This window comes from Coturnix japonica, chromosome 3 (assembly GCF_054131305.1).
Source record: "Coturnix japonica strain WE chromosome 3, WE-NBRP24, whole genome shotgun sequence".
Lineage (NCBI taxonomy): Eukaryota > Metazoa > Chordata > Aves > Galliformes > Phasianidae > Coturnix > Coturnix japonica.
The window spans coordinates 62598558-62612654 of NC_140665.1; the positions used below are offsets into that span (position 1 = coordinate 62598558).

The following is a 14097-nucleotide window of genomic DNA, read 5'->3' on the forward strand; positions in this document are numbered from 1 at the left end:
CAAGTGTGCATTCATGCAATGCTCAGCTTTCCTTAGCCATCTCTGTAATAGAAAGACTATTTAAAAAATCATGTTGTTAAAGTGTAATAATTCAATTAATTTAAATTCCTCAAATACATTAATTTGTCAAAACAGAATCAGTCAACATTATGATTGATACCTAAAATTGGTCTCTTACACACTGGTACTTGTTGTGACATTCTCAGTCTTAAACTGTATCGGTATCACTTTATTAGACAGATGAAAAGACACAAAGAGAAAATACAGACCACTGTTATAAAAGGAATGCTTTTAAAGTCTTTTATTCTAAAAATGTGTTTACTAAAGTTAACCCCAAATGTTCTACTTATCAATGAAGCATAGCTGCTAAACTGTGAAACTGGAAGGAATCTTTTTTTATCACTGTTGCAACACAAGCCAGAAGAAATTAAAAAAATAATACAGTTGTACACCTTGTTTTTTGTTCCACTAGAACAAAATGTCTTTCTCTCCAAAGCTAAAATTATAGCAGCAAATGACTTCCGAGGAAAACTAAAGCTCATAGATCTAGGAAAAGCCTCAAGAAGGCATTTATCCATTCCTTCCCCTTTAACACTTTCATGTCTCAGATTTCTCCACTGGTATCTTTGTGATGGATATTGAACCAAGGATCTCCTAAATCATTAACTCATAGAGTGGCTTACATTGGAGGGGACCTTAAAGATCATCTAGTTCTAACCCCCTGCCATGGACAGAGTTGACAAGCAGCAGATTGGGCTGCCCAGGATCCCTCCCAACCTGGCCTTGAATGCCTCCAGAGTGGCATCCACAGACTCTCTGGGCAGCCTGATCCAGTGCCTAACCACTCTAAATCATCATCTCATATCTATTGTCTTCAAAATTATATAATCTCATTTTCTGCCTTTAGCTTTCAATTTTTGGCTCAATATTTCTCTATTCAGGTGTAGTCTCAGATTTTACTTCCCATATTTCTTTCTTGAGCATCAGCTCCAGAAATTACTCCCAGATTGACCAAATCTTTTTGTATTCTCTGTCTTTCTGATTCATGTCATTCTTTCCAGATAACCTACATTCTTCAGTTCCTTTTTCTATTTGGCAAGAGAAATTTCTGCCCAAGTACCTGAACTTGTTGAAGATGCCCTACAAGAAATATGTAGATTTGACTTTCCAGTTCTCCTCATTTATAGGTTAATGAACATGAAGTAACTCTTCCTCAAGTTGTCATTCTCTATTGCTTTCTCAACAGTTCCTTCCAAATGGCTGGAAACAGATATAGGAGGGAGATTCTCTGCTAATTGCTCTAATTGCTTCCCCCTCAAAAAAAAAAAAAAAAAAAAAAAAAAACCAAAAAAAAAAAAACCAAAAAAAAAAACCAAAAAAAAAAAAACGGGTTCAAAAATTTTCTCTCACTTATAGTCTAGTAATTTGCTGCACAATTCATTGTGATCTTCATTGCTGTCACACTAGAAGTGATTCTGCCACTTACTCTCAAGATGTTTTGTGCTCTCTTTTTAACTGTTGCCTTCACACCCTAAACTTGTAGTTTAACTTGGAGGCCAAATAGGAACTTTGGATCCTGGCTGGAAGTCTTCACCATCTTTTGCTCTATAAGCCTTTGGATCTGCTCCAGGCCATTCCCAGAGCTGCCACTGGCAGAAAGAGCTAGAAGAGCCCTGACAGCCCCCAATAACAACTCACCATCAGTCTCCTGGGAGGCAGCATACTTGTCACCATGTCAGGTCCCATCCACAGAGAGATGTCTGCATTGTGCTTAGGGTGGAATTACTTGCAACCACCTTGACCATGTTCTACTTTCTTCTGCACTCTCTGGACCTGATCCTCCCAATCCTGGGTTCCACAGCTTTTTCTCCTTGCCCACACCACTTCTGAAACACAGAGAGTTTCTTGATGTGAAACTACTTTATAGTTCCTATGTGACACTTGTGTAGCATTTAAGGGCACGGATCTTTACCTATAGGTGTGTGAAATCCACAGATCACCAGAATACTTTATTTTACCCTTAATTCTCTATTGAAAGAATCCTCAGTTCATAATTTCTTTAATCAGTTTGGAAAGGGAGGAGGGAAGGAGGAGAAAAAGTGGGAATCCACTCCTAGAACAAAGGCCTAAAAGACAATCTCTAGTACAATGGTGTCATAAAATCCTGAAAATAGAACAGCTAAAGGACAAGATGCTGAACCCTTAGAAGGAGCAGTGCACTTTAGTATAATTACATCTTCATTTTGTCCCAAAATATAAGACGGCTTTTGCTTTGTCTTTTTGAGATTGTAGACATAAAATTAGGTCAGCTGTGGGCAATATATTAAGCTTGCTTTCATACACTGCAGGCCTTGTTAGCAGGGCTTCACAAAGCATCTCTTGAAAAAGGAATACAAGATGCTCTTTGTAAATAAAAGTTCATGAGTCTGAGTGATGAAGTCATTTTCCAAAACTGCAGTGAACGATATTCTTTTTCACAAGCCGCTGAGAAGCCAAGAGGTGGGCTTGAGGAAAAGGGTTTGAATGAAACATATCAGACCAACCACTTTGCCCTACTAGCCCATGGCACAGCCAGGCTTGCCTCCTCTTCCTCCCCCCATCCACAGCCTCCCCTCCCCCTGCCCAAAGAGAAGGGTCGTTAGGCAGCTTTTAATAAATTTGGCACTTTTCTGCTTTCCACTGAATAAACAAGATGTTAAATAAATAAATAAAACGTAGTCACAAATGCCCCTGTTTTGCACAGAGGGGCTGAGGGTACCCAAACAGAGCAGTGGGGGTGGTGGTAGGGGAAAGCTGACCTCACTTCTGAACGGCAAAGTTGGAGTGGGAGGGTCCCGGCACAAAAGGTAAAAAGGGAACGATGTGAACATGTGAAGGAAGACAGAGCACCACGCACAGCGTCAGTCTGCATCCTGACAGGAGGAGATAAGGTGGCTGGGGAGCCAGCGGTGCTTTCCTGGAACACAACCTCCGCTTGACACTCTCTGCTTAAGCACTGCCCATCTGTGTGTTATTGAGCTGGAGCCTCTGGGGAAAAGAGGAGCCACAGACACAGAGAGTGAACGAGGGAGGGAGGCAGCAAAAGCGCTTTTCTTCCCTTCTTTGCTTTTTTTTTTTTTTTTTTTTTTTTTTTTTTTTCACCCTTTTAAATAAGGATCTGGTTAGACTGCCTTGAAGTGCCACATCTGGAAACTGAATGCTGAAAGAAAGTTAAAATAACTGAGGCACCACTAAGCCAAGGGGGGCTGATTGCAGAAGAGGGTAAACAATTACTAAGACGCTAGAAGACCACTGCTGGATGTAAGGGGAGGAAATGGCTTTGATCTCCGCCTGGCCCCTGGTTTTTCCTATATTATTCTTTTCGAGATGCTTCTCCTCCAGCACAGCCTCGAGCACGGGAGGCGTCTTTCTGTTTGAAATTGAAGGTAGCTCAGCGGTCAGCACGCAAGAAGCTACTGTTATCAGAGGGCAGCAGCAGTCAGTAGCTACTGGAAGTTGGGTGCCTTTTGCTGAGGTACAGTAACTGCGTTCTCTCTCTGGTGTCTGCGCTTTTCTGCTTTCATCTGTCTGTGTCGAAGTTCCCATCTGGTTAACGTTAGCTTAATCATTCGATCCTTAAAGCGATGCCGGAGATTTTTGCAGGGGGTCTGAGAAGCTGCATTTGGAGACTAGATACAGTTTAAGACTTCAGAATGCACACATGCCCTGCCTGCTGCGAGCAGGCAGCTGCTATGCTTTGCAGTGAGACCAGGCTAGCACGTCTCCAACTTTTCTGCCAACATAACTAATCAGGCTTGTCCAAACAGAGCTGTTTTACAAGGGTTAATTGTCACTACACTTTTCTGCTTGCCTTATGTAGTGCTTGGGATTTTAACTTACTTAAATTGACAGAGAGCTTCTCTGTTTTGCGAGCAAACAATGTGTGGTAGAAGTTTATGCTTCTGTTTCTGAATGCCATCCACTTCCAAAAGTTCCTTTTGGTGATGAGAGCAAGGATAATAAATCAAACACGTGTAGGAAACTGCCTGCAGAGAAAACACCTGCAGAGATTTTATGCCTTCCAAAAAATATGGGGTTGGGATTAGTGACAAATAAAATTAGAGAGATCTGAGAAGAATTTTGACTGTGGAAAATTTTTCAGCAGTCACTGTGTTAGAGGATAGAGTAATACTTATGCTAGCAGGACTACATCTGGAATGAACTATAAAAAAACACAGCTTGGGAAAACAATAAATTACTCCAGCATGCACAGAGAGGGGGAGACAGTAATGTCTCATACGTGGGAGATACAAAGTAAAAGGCAAATTGAGTTACATAAGGTCATGGGAAGGGAAAGAGTTGTTCTAGCATGACATCCAAAAATGAGGTGTGATTAGCACAGCCAAGTCAGTATGACAATATCAAGATCTCATTCTCTTATATCACAAGGCTAATTCTACCCATCCACCCCCATACTCCACTTATTAGAGCTAATAGCCATGGAAATTAATGTACAAGCTTTTCAGATGGTTGGGGTTAATGCTGGACTGGGCAGAGCCCACCGCCCACATTGCTGTGGCTCCAAGCAGCAGTGCAGCCTCCCAAAATGCCTGCCTGCCTGCTCTGTGAGGGACTTGCTGTGAAACATGACCCGTGTGAGAAAACTGGAGTCTAACCCCTGCTCTGCTCAGTGTAGGGACTCTGAGGAGCCATCAGAGGTTTGGATGGGCTCCATGCCATGGGATATACATCTTTGCTCTGTCGGCCTGGGATCAGTTCCTAGGAAGCCACATTGCCACCTGTTGCTTACAAAATGGAAAGTGAATGAAACGCCAGATTTTTGAGTTGAATGGATTTTGTGGATGGATTTCCTAGGATAAAAGCTATAAATCTCTTGTGGCCATTCTCAGTATGATTCTGGTATATGGTTTTCAAATAATTTATGTTAATAGACTTTACAAAGGAATACACACTGGACTTTGCAGAAGAATGACACTTTAGCCCCATTCACCCATCTCAATCATCTCTGAACTTTCACCTAATAGACTCACTAACTGGTGATTCTTCCAGCAGTTTATTTTAGCCCCTACAATGGGAACATTTACACACAGTTCAGATCCCATATTCCAAATGAAAGCTGCTACCTGCAGTAGTTATGTCAAGGTTCTTGACATCAAGATGTTACTAGGGAGAAGCTCAGGCTCCTTTGCTACATGCAGATGTACCCCATAACTATGTTTTAGGACCCACCTCCATGCCTGCTACCAGAGAAGCCCAGTAGGATGTTGTTTTTGGGGTAGAGCTGATGGCTCTGTTGCAATGATTCATGAGCTGGTAATGGGAGCTTGGGAGCTTACTCTAAGGCCAGAGGTTGACTTGAAGACCAAAGAGTGACACTGGTAGTGTCTCTTCCAGCCCTTAGATGGTTTCCTCCTCCCAAAGCCCATCACCTCTCATTCAGTCCTGAGTAGAGGGCCTATTCCAGCAGTTTTGAATCAGCCTTTTCCAAGCCTGAGTTCTTAGCCCACAGCTCACAGGGAACCACAGTATAAACTCTTTTTACACAGCATGGCTTGATTCAGATCTCTCATCTAAATATTGACTCAGGCCCACAGCTCTCTGGAGCAGACAGAGGCTGTTAGTTGCGTTGAACTGTGCCAAGTTACACAAGGGGGTTGGTTAGCGAGGCAGAGCTAAGGGAACCACAGGCTCGCTGTGTACAGACCTTCATGAGATCTGTGGTGCCACTCAGCTGCAAAGTCAAACAAGCTGCTCTGAAGGCAGAACACAAGGCTGATAGAAAACATGGCATTTCAGCATGTGGAGAACGTGATGGATAGTACTGGACCCACAAATGAGTCTGCATTTCATAGTGTCTTCAGAAATCCAGGTCTAAAGCAGTATTGGCGGGAGCTTCTAATGCACAATGTGAGGTTCTTCATTCCTGGTAGGAGCTAATATTATGAACCAATAGAAGAACAGGCAACCTCAGTTAATGTAAACAAGTTTGTATTAGGGCATATTTCTTAGTTTTCCATTTCTCGTCCTCTCTCAAGTTTGGCAACATTGAACTTAGAGGCACTTGGAGAAGCAGTTTAAAAAATTCAGAATTAATATTAATGTGGAGCTTTCCTGTGCCTTAGAGTTGAATGAAAATCTCTTCATGGCAGAGAGACTAACTACATTTTCACTACTAGGCTAACTTGCCATATTCCATCTCAACATGGATTGTGAGCATGAGTTGGACCTCAGGCAATACCTAAATAGTTTGGTGCCCTGGCAATAAATGAATATGTAACTAGGGTTCAGTACATATAACTTAGGCATGTAACCTATGTGTAAACTTTCTTAATTTGAATCAGATATTGCATTCAAGTGTAAGCCCAAATTTCCCATATAGTAATGGAGGCACCAGGTTTTTCAATTCCCTAATTCCTACTGGTCTTCCCTCAAAGGAGGCTCTTCCCCTGCAAGCACTTACTTCAGGATGGCTCCATTAATTAGCTAAAGATTGGAGAACATTTAGATACTTAAATTAACTAAATTTCACCCAATGTAAGATCATGTTATCTGCATAATGAGCACTGGTATTGGACATTATGAAATAATACTTCTAGCTCTATGCCACTGTTTCAACAAGAATTCTTATAAATTGCTGAACACTATTAAGAAGGTATCATGAAATGAATTAAATTGCTAGGAATTTGAAGGTAACTGCTTCAACATACTTAGTTCAGGGGATTAATTGCATAAGGACATACGCAGGCAACAGTTTTTCAATAAGAGTTTCACTGATCTAACTCATGTAGGTGCAATCACATGCAACAAGTAGAAACTGAAAGTAACTGTGTTCATACTGAAAGTTAGTTACAAATTCAAATTTTAAAAGTAATTAAGCAATGGAGTGTGGATCCAGTTACACTGCATTGCCTAGCAAGTAGATCAATATGAACAGCACTCTGTGAAGTACTCATCTCACTTGTGGAATTTAGGATGTTTAAATTCCTTGGGATAGGAGCATAATAAGGCATGCATGGGAGATGTTATGATGCTGAAATCCTGAGGGATCATGAGCCCAAAGCTCATCAGTGTAACCCTACTGCAGCTGATTGCATTAAGTTAAATATTGTTTTTTTCCAAATAAGGATGGATTAAAATATTTTGCAAGGAAAATACATCAGAGATGAAAGGATTTCAGACCAACAGCCCAACTGCAAATGAAAGCAAACAAGTGAATTGAAAATTTGGCTTTGTGTTCAACCTGTTTGCTTTAAAAGGGCAGAAAGAAAAGGGGGTAGTGAGGAACAGAGACATGAATGAAAACTAGAGAATGAAATATGAATGAAAACTTCTGAGAAAAGTTACATCCCACTGTCTAAAACATGTCCTTAAAATAAGAGGTACATCAACATTTGGATCTAAAACCTGCCACTGTCAACATTTATGTTTTCAAATTTCACTGACATGATTATTTTAATTATATAGATACAAATTTTATTTCCCAGTAGGATCAAAATTGCTCATAACCAATGGAATAGTATAGAGTCTGACTTGAGAGTAATCAGTGGGGCAAGACCTCAAATACTGGAGAACATGGCAAAAGATTCCCTATGATTCACATTATGTATCACTCACTTTAATGCAAAATGAATGCAAGGTGATATCTGGGTGAAGTCACCTCATTCTTACATACTACAGGAGGTTCCAGAAAATAACAAAGAAAGCCCACCATAGAAGAGCTGTGGAGAAAGGATTAGTGGAGAAAAGAGAAGATATTCTGTGGAGATATTTGCTAAGTGAGAAAAGATGAATTGAAACATGCTCTCTGGAAAGAATTGAAGAATATAGTGCAAAAGAAAGTGAATAGTTGAAGAAGGAAAAAAAAAAAAAAAAAAAACCAAAACAGAGCAAGAATGAAATAATCCGAAGCCTTAAGGGTAAAATAAAATAAAAGAAAAATAGAAAAATCTGAAGTAGCAGGGAGAAGGCAGAAAGCCAATTCTCAGAGTGCAGGAAAGCATGATATTGTTGGATAAATTAAAAACCACTTCCAGCATCAGTGCTTTTCACACAAAAAAAGGCAAAATAAGAGTGGTCCTTTAAAGGAAGTTATTGCAATAGCCAAGGCAAAAATGAGCTATTTACTATAGAAGACAGTAAGAGGCAGAAGTAAACTGTTGGAGGTTGCACAGTAACCTCAGGTGGGAAAAAGTTTAGCCATCACTTTTTCATACCTGACTTCTAGCAGCATCTGCTAAGCTAAGTTTTCAAAAACAAGAAACAGTAACTGAGGTACTTTCTGGTTTTCTAAAGCAATAAGGAGTGCAGGAACTATAGCAAACTCACCTCTCTAGAACAGCTTACGTTAAATATCTGAAATATTATATTATTGAATAAGCAAAAGCCCTGGCCAGTTGTTAACAAATACTCAAATTATCACCAAATTGCCTTCATGGCTTTCCCAAAAAGCATTGGAACAGGAGGTCTCGCAGACTGTTTAGAGAAGGCATTGGGTGATCCTTACTTGTAGCATTATTCTGTTCAAAACAAACTAGCTTTAAAAGAAACAGCTGAAGACCTAATCCTGAGGTCTAAGCCAAAAAGGGTTTTAGCTTGACAGAAGTCTTTATATTCTTTTAAGCTAATTGAAACTGTACCTACCATTGAAAAAGCAGATATTTAAATGAATTCATTTCAGATCCTTAGGGTCACATTAGGTTAACTCCCATAAGGGACACTTTGGATTTTATTTTTTTTCAATAAGGTTATGTTCTGAGAAGCTTCTGTTAGTGGGGAAGAAGTTTTACTGCAGATGTTTGTGATTCCAGCTTAAGTTTCTCATCAAAGCTTTAATGGAAATCAGCTGCTAGGAACAGAGCCATCAGATCCAAAACCTTTTAAATTGCAGGAAGCTAAAGTGAATAGAACCAAAGGACAGGGCAGATGGATAGTGGGAAATGTTCTTTATTTTGAGAAGGTGCATAAAGCACCCACCAAAATAATGCTATTTAAACTCTACTGCAGCAAATTCCCACAAAGATTTGGGCTGATACCAGAAAAGTGTACTAAAGCTTATTCAGGATTGTGAAAACCAATAAAAGGCATTACATGTCCGTTCTTATTCATAATATGGGAAGCAAGTTAAGAACTAAAATTCCATGTTTTCCAGAGGTCGTGAGAAGCAACAAAATAATTGCTTGATGAGAGAAAACATATCCTGATTTTATCTGATAATGCATCTACAGTTTTAATTACAGCTCTTAGCCTTCGTGAGCTGTTAAAGAAAAAATAGATCTTGTTTCCGATTAAGATATAACCAGCCACTGATAATCTACAGTTTGCTTCTGTACTTCAAACCTCCAAACATGGATGCATTTGGTTGTTATATTTTAATTGTTTCTCTCAAACATTTGGATTTGATCCCAGTTAATTTTCAGACACCAACATGAGCTGGAGATGTTTGGGTTGTGTATTATAATGCAGGATTCAACAATTGCTGAATAGTGCTGTATACAAAGCTGTTAGAGCTCCAAAGATTTTGAAATCTAATTCTTTGTCATTAAATGATCTCTGAGAGGTTTTCTTAACTACCAGTCAGTATATATACAATGTATGTTGGGCCATGTAAGCATTGATTGTCTAAGTTGCAGTAAAAATGACCTGGTTTGTCTTTCCTCTTTAAATCTATGCTACAACTCTTTAGATGCTTATTTCCTTAAAATAAATACTTCAAATACACTAGCACTCCTTTTTTTTTTTTTTTTCCTTTAAATCTTTTCCATGCCAAATAGACAAGAAACAAAGATAAAAATCCAACACTCAAGAGAAACTAAAAAAAGAAATATGAGCCAAAGAATAACAAGGGGCTAGTGAAAAATATTTTATAAGTTACTATTCTAATTTTAAAATATTCTTTAAAGAACTGAAATGCTATTTCTTAAGTTCTGACACAGGGAATCTGGGGTGAATGGGAAGAACTGGCACATGAGCACTAAACTGAATCACAGTTTAACAAATAATGAATAAAGAAGAACCTACCTGTATGAGCAACTTGTAGTGACCTGGGTGGTTGGAAGTAGGTAATCTTTAAGGTCCCTTCCAACCTAAGCCATTCTATGATTCTATAATTCCAAATACAGCCTCTTTATCTAAGTGAATGATAGTTAAGTTCTGTCTTCCCAAAAATAATGAATAAAAAAGATATATATATTTTTTCACCTTTCACTGCTAGTGCCAGATGTAGGAACATACATAGGGAATAAGTATCTAAACCAGATCATTTCTGGGCTATGTTGTACCCTGTTACCACCCAGTGATCCAGTTGCATCCTGTTGCTTTTGAATGAAAAGTCTCTTCACTGGCAAGTTATAAGCAGATTTCATCTTTCTTTGGGCTTATGGTTTTTTGTCTTTCTTCCTTCCTATCAATGGAAGAGACTGTCTGCAATGGCTCTACAGCATTACTAAGGCACCAGCTAATTAATTCTACGTCAACTGAAATCTGGAGTTCGAATAAGGGATTTTTCTGAGGGATGGAAAAGGAGATGACTTTTTTCTTTCTTCCTGATGTATCTATTTTTCCCTTCCCTGAGACAATAAGAAAATGATCCCATCATTATTAGACCTTTTCCAGCCATGGGTAGAGAGGCAGTGAAAGATCAAGACAGGTCATCTCTTTTCTTTAGCCTGACATTTCCTCTACCCACCTCCAGGTCAGAGAGATCTCTGGGTGCAGGACTTCTAGCAAAAAATTAACCATGCACAGCTGCCTCGCTTCCTTCCCACATATTAGTAAGGCACTAGCACCACCAAGCTGGAAACTGTGCTGGGAATACAGCCCAGAAATATGGCGCCTTCCATCAGCTGTCCCATTTTGTCCACCATCAGGCCACTCTTGGGAAGCAGAAATGGATGAAAGCTCCTTTTCTTGATCGGTCAAATTTTTCACACTTGCATTTGGTACTAACAGGCTTTTAAATTGATGCTTTGCCAACCAGACAAGAAGATCACTGTATATCTCAACTGCAATTCCAAAATATCAAAGAGCTGTAAAATCAAACCAGGAAGTGCTAGAAACTTGGTGAGGTAGTTGAGGCAAAAGGGAAATCAAAGGCAGCTTCAGTTACCCCTGGCCACTTTTCTCTGGTTTTCCACATCCGATTTAATGCTGTTCCACAAGTACAGTAGTACATGCTTTAAGAAACACTTTTATTGTCTATCTCTACAAAAATTTTGTGTCTGTCTGGAAATTTATCTGGGAATGCTGTACTACATCAATTGATTATGTCCCCCTTATGTGGAGGACTCAGGTGGACTATGGACTATGGCTCAGAGAGCACATTTCATGTGAGTGATTTTGTGGGGACTGGGTGGAGGGGGGTTAATGATGAAATGAAGCAAAATTATTTATCTGTTTTCCTATAAATTGTTTTTCTTGAATAAGCTTGGTGTTTTGTTTGAAAGAGGATGATCAAATAGCAGCCTTTCCAGCTGCAGATCTTCTATTTGCAGTAGTGAACATCTGTAACAGTAATATTTTAACTTAGTGGCTGTAGTAATAAGTACATTAGAATGGAGGCTGGTGTTAAGCTCTAATCCTTAGCCAGCTTGCAGACAGCTAAGACGTTTTAGCCCTTCCCCCCTTTGGAGAAGAATGCCTTTTAAGCAGAGGCTTTGTCTTTCTCACTGTATATGGAAAAAATGACTATGCACTTCGATGGAGAATGCGTAACTGAGAAGTGTTTATGTTGGATCCAACCCCATCTCTGTTGCTGAATGGCATTTTGTTTTTCACTTGGACAGGAGAAGGGGTAACGGTCTGGAAACATTTTCAACACAGGAAATTTTGAAAATTAAATACAATTACCTTGTTAAGGCAATAGATAATGTTGTTGCTCCACATAAAGCCATCTGGCTTTCAGCTTTGGATTGTTTTTATGGGAGTCACAGTTACTCTGTCACTATTGCAATGGAGGCATGCCCAAACTCCTCCAAGGAACAAGAATATTATGACAGTGGTCTGGGAGAGAATCTCTATGTGGCTTTTGCCTGTTGATCATTCTCTGCTTTGCTTATTGGTTTGGGGATTACCCATGAATGACAAACCATATTCCCTATCCCTCTGACTCCAAACTTCTCTATGCGACAGGGAAAAACAGAAACAACTTTTTTCCATATCATCTCTGCCAACAGAATGCTATCTACAGTCAAAGCAACTGGTTTCAATCTTGCTAGTTTTAGTTTTAGCAACCACTGAGTGTTTTGTCCAAAACTTTGTGACGACAGTTTCTGCCAGCAGCATAATCTGATGTTCATTATCATCAGAAATGAAGATCTATTTTGGAAGCTGACAAGTTGATAACTCTTCAGGTGATACATACATATTCCCAGTTGTCAGGGATAAGCCAGCAAGTGAGGTTTTCAGGTTGCTCTGTTATTAAGTTAGGGCCTTGTCCTATCCCCCTTAATGAAAAAACAAATTTTCAATGAGTTTCAAGGAGAGCTCAACAGTTCCTTATATACAAATGATGAAGATCTTATGGTGTTTCTTGTTTGGGTGGAATCAGATTAAATTCAGTCATTAGATATTCCTATTAGCAGCTGCAGACTGGCCAGACATGGCATACATGACTGCAGAGTACTGCACTTACTGAGACATCATCAGAGACACAGACAAAAAGGGATGATACTGAGATCCAGACAGAGGGGACAAGATAAAGGAGATTAGTAACAGGAGACAGTGCTTTATTTCTTTCATCACTCATTGAACTATTTGTTTACGGAAAAACATTATGGATTCAAAATCAGTGACAGGTTTTGTTCTTGTGGTTGATTGTAATGTTAAAAGATTCAGACTGCTGAGGATCATAAAAACACACCACTGCAGTTTTAATGACTATTTCATATGCATGAAAGCCAAATAAAACCCACTGTCAGATTCATTTGCCAAGTAAGGCCTTAATTTTCATTGAACTATCACACCTTGGGATTTAGTTTGAGAATATGTAATAACACTGGAGTTTTTTCACTGAATGGCATTCAGCAAGAAATAATTTGCCTTCATATTTGTAAGCTGAATAACAAAATAGAAAGCTTGTTATTGTGTAATTCAAGTAATTGCTTTAGTTTGTAATCTCACTAAATGTAATTAGAATTGAGATACCTGTCAAGATAAGCAGATAAAAAAAAAAAGATTACCAGTATTGTGTCCAAAACTTTCATCAACTTCTGGTTAATTCCTGATTTGCAGCATCAATGGAGCGCTGGAAACAATGAGTATTTCATAGCTAGCAATGTCAGAAATTGAAGCAAACAATACAGAAATTTAATGTACCACATCAGATTGTTTATTATAAAATCTATCACGGATATTTTAGAAATAAGTTTGAAATTGCAAATCGCCAACTTATGGGAGGCTTCTGTCCTTGAAACTGCAAAGTGGAGTGGCTTTTTGCATGCAAACATTCATCTAACAGATGTAGTGTCCTAGTAAATGGAGTAATTAACCGCCTGCCTATGATGTCACACAGAGAATTCACTTCTCCAGTAATAATAGTTAGAATGTGACCTTTGTCATCCAGAAGAATTTGATACTGTATACCAGAGGTAATGTAGGCTTACAGAAATTATAAATAGTGCTTGGGAGACTTAGGGGAAGCTGGTGAATAAGCTTATTTGGTTTTAATTCTCTAGGTTTGTAAGGTCTCAAAGCTCAGATTAATTTAGCAAATATCAATAGAGAAGAAATAAACTTCAAGAGATGATGTTTGGTTCTGTGTGCATATTGTGGAACCCCTCGCAGTGTAGAACAGGACTTCTGCCCATCTCTTTTTACAATGACTTTGCTGACAGAATATGTTTGGCCAGTGGGTCTTGTCAGTAGCTCTGTTACTAATTTCTCAGAGCCTCATTCTGTAAGGAAAGACAAAGATTCTTCTGAAATATCACTACACAGGGATTTATAGGTTCAAGTACAAAGACAGCAAAGTGAAGTAAACAGAAATCCCTTGAGCATCTTAAAACCATTCCTACAAAGCTAATTTCACGTTTTCATGTGACATTTTAGCACTTCCTTTTTCTCCCTGACTAATCCAAAGAAGTTCTTTCAGCACTGGATCAA

The 14097-nt window shown here is 39.1% G+C and overlaps 1 protein-coding gene across 1 annotated transcript in view; it reads left to right on the forward strand.

The window, feature by feature from the left end:
- Positions 1 to 3106: 3106 nt before the first annotated feature.
- The window catches only part of LAMA4 (laminin subunit alpha 4), a 90395-nt gene continuing 79404 nt past the window's right edge, over positions 3107 to 14097 (forward strand). Inside the window, exon 1 of the mRNA XM_015858724.3 lies at positions 3107 to 3514. Within this exon, the coding sequence (XP_015714210.2) occupies positions 3314 to 3514 (201 nt within the window). The 5' untranslated portion in view covers positions 3107 to 3313. The remainder of the gene's footprint in view (positions 3515 to 14097) is intronic.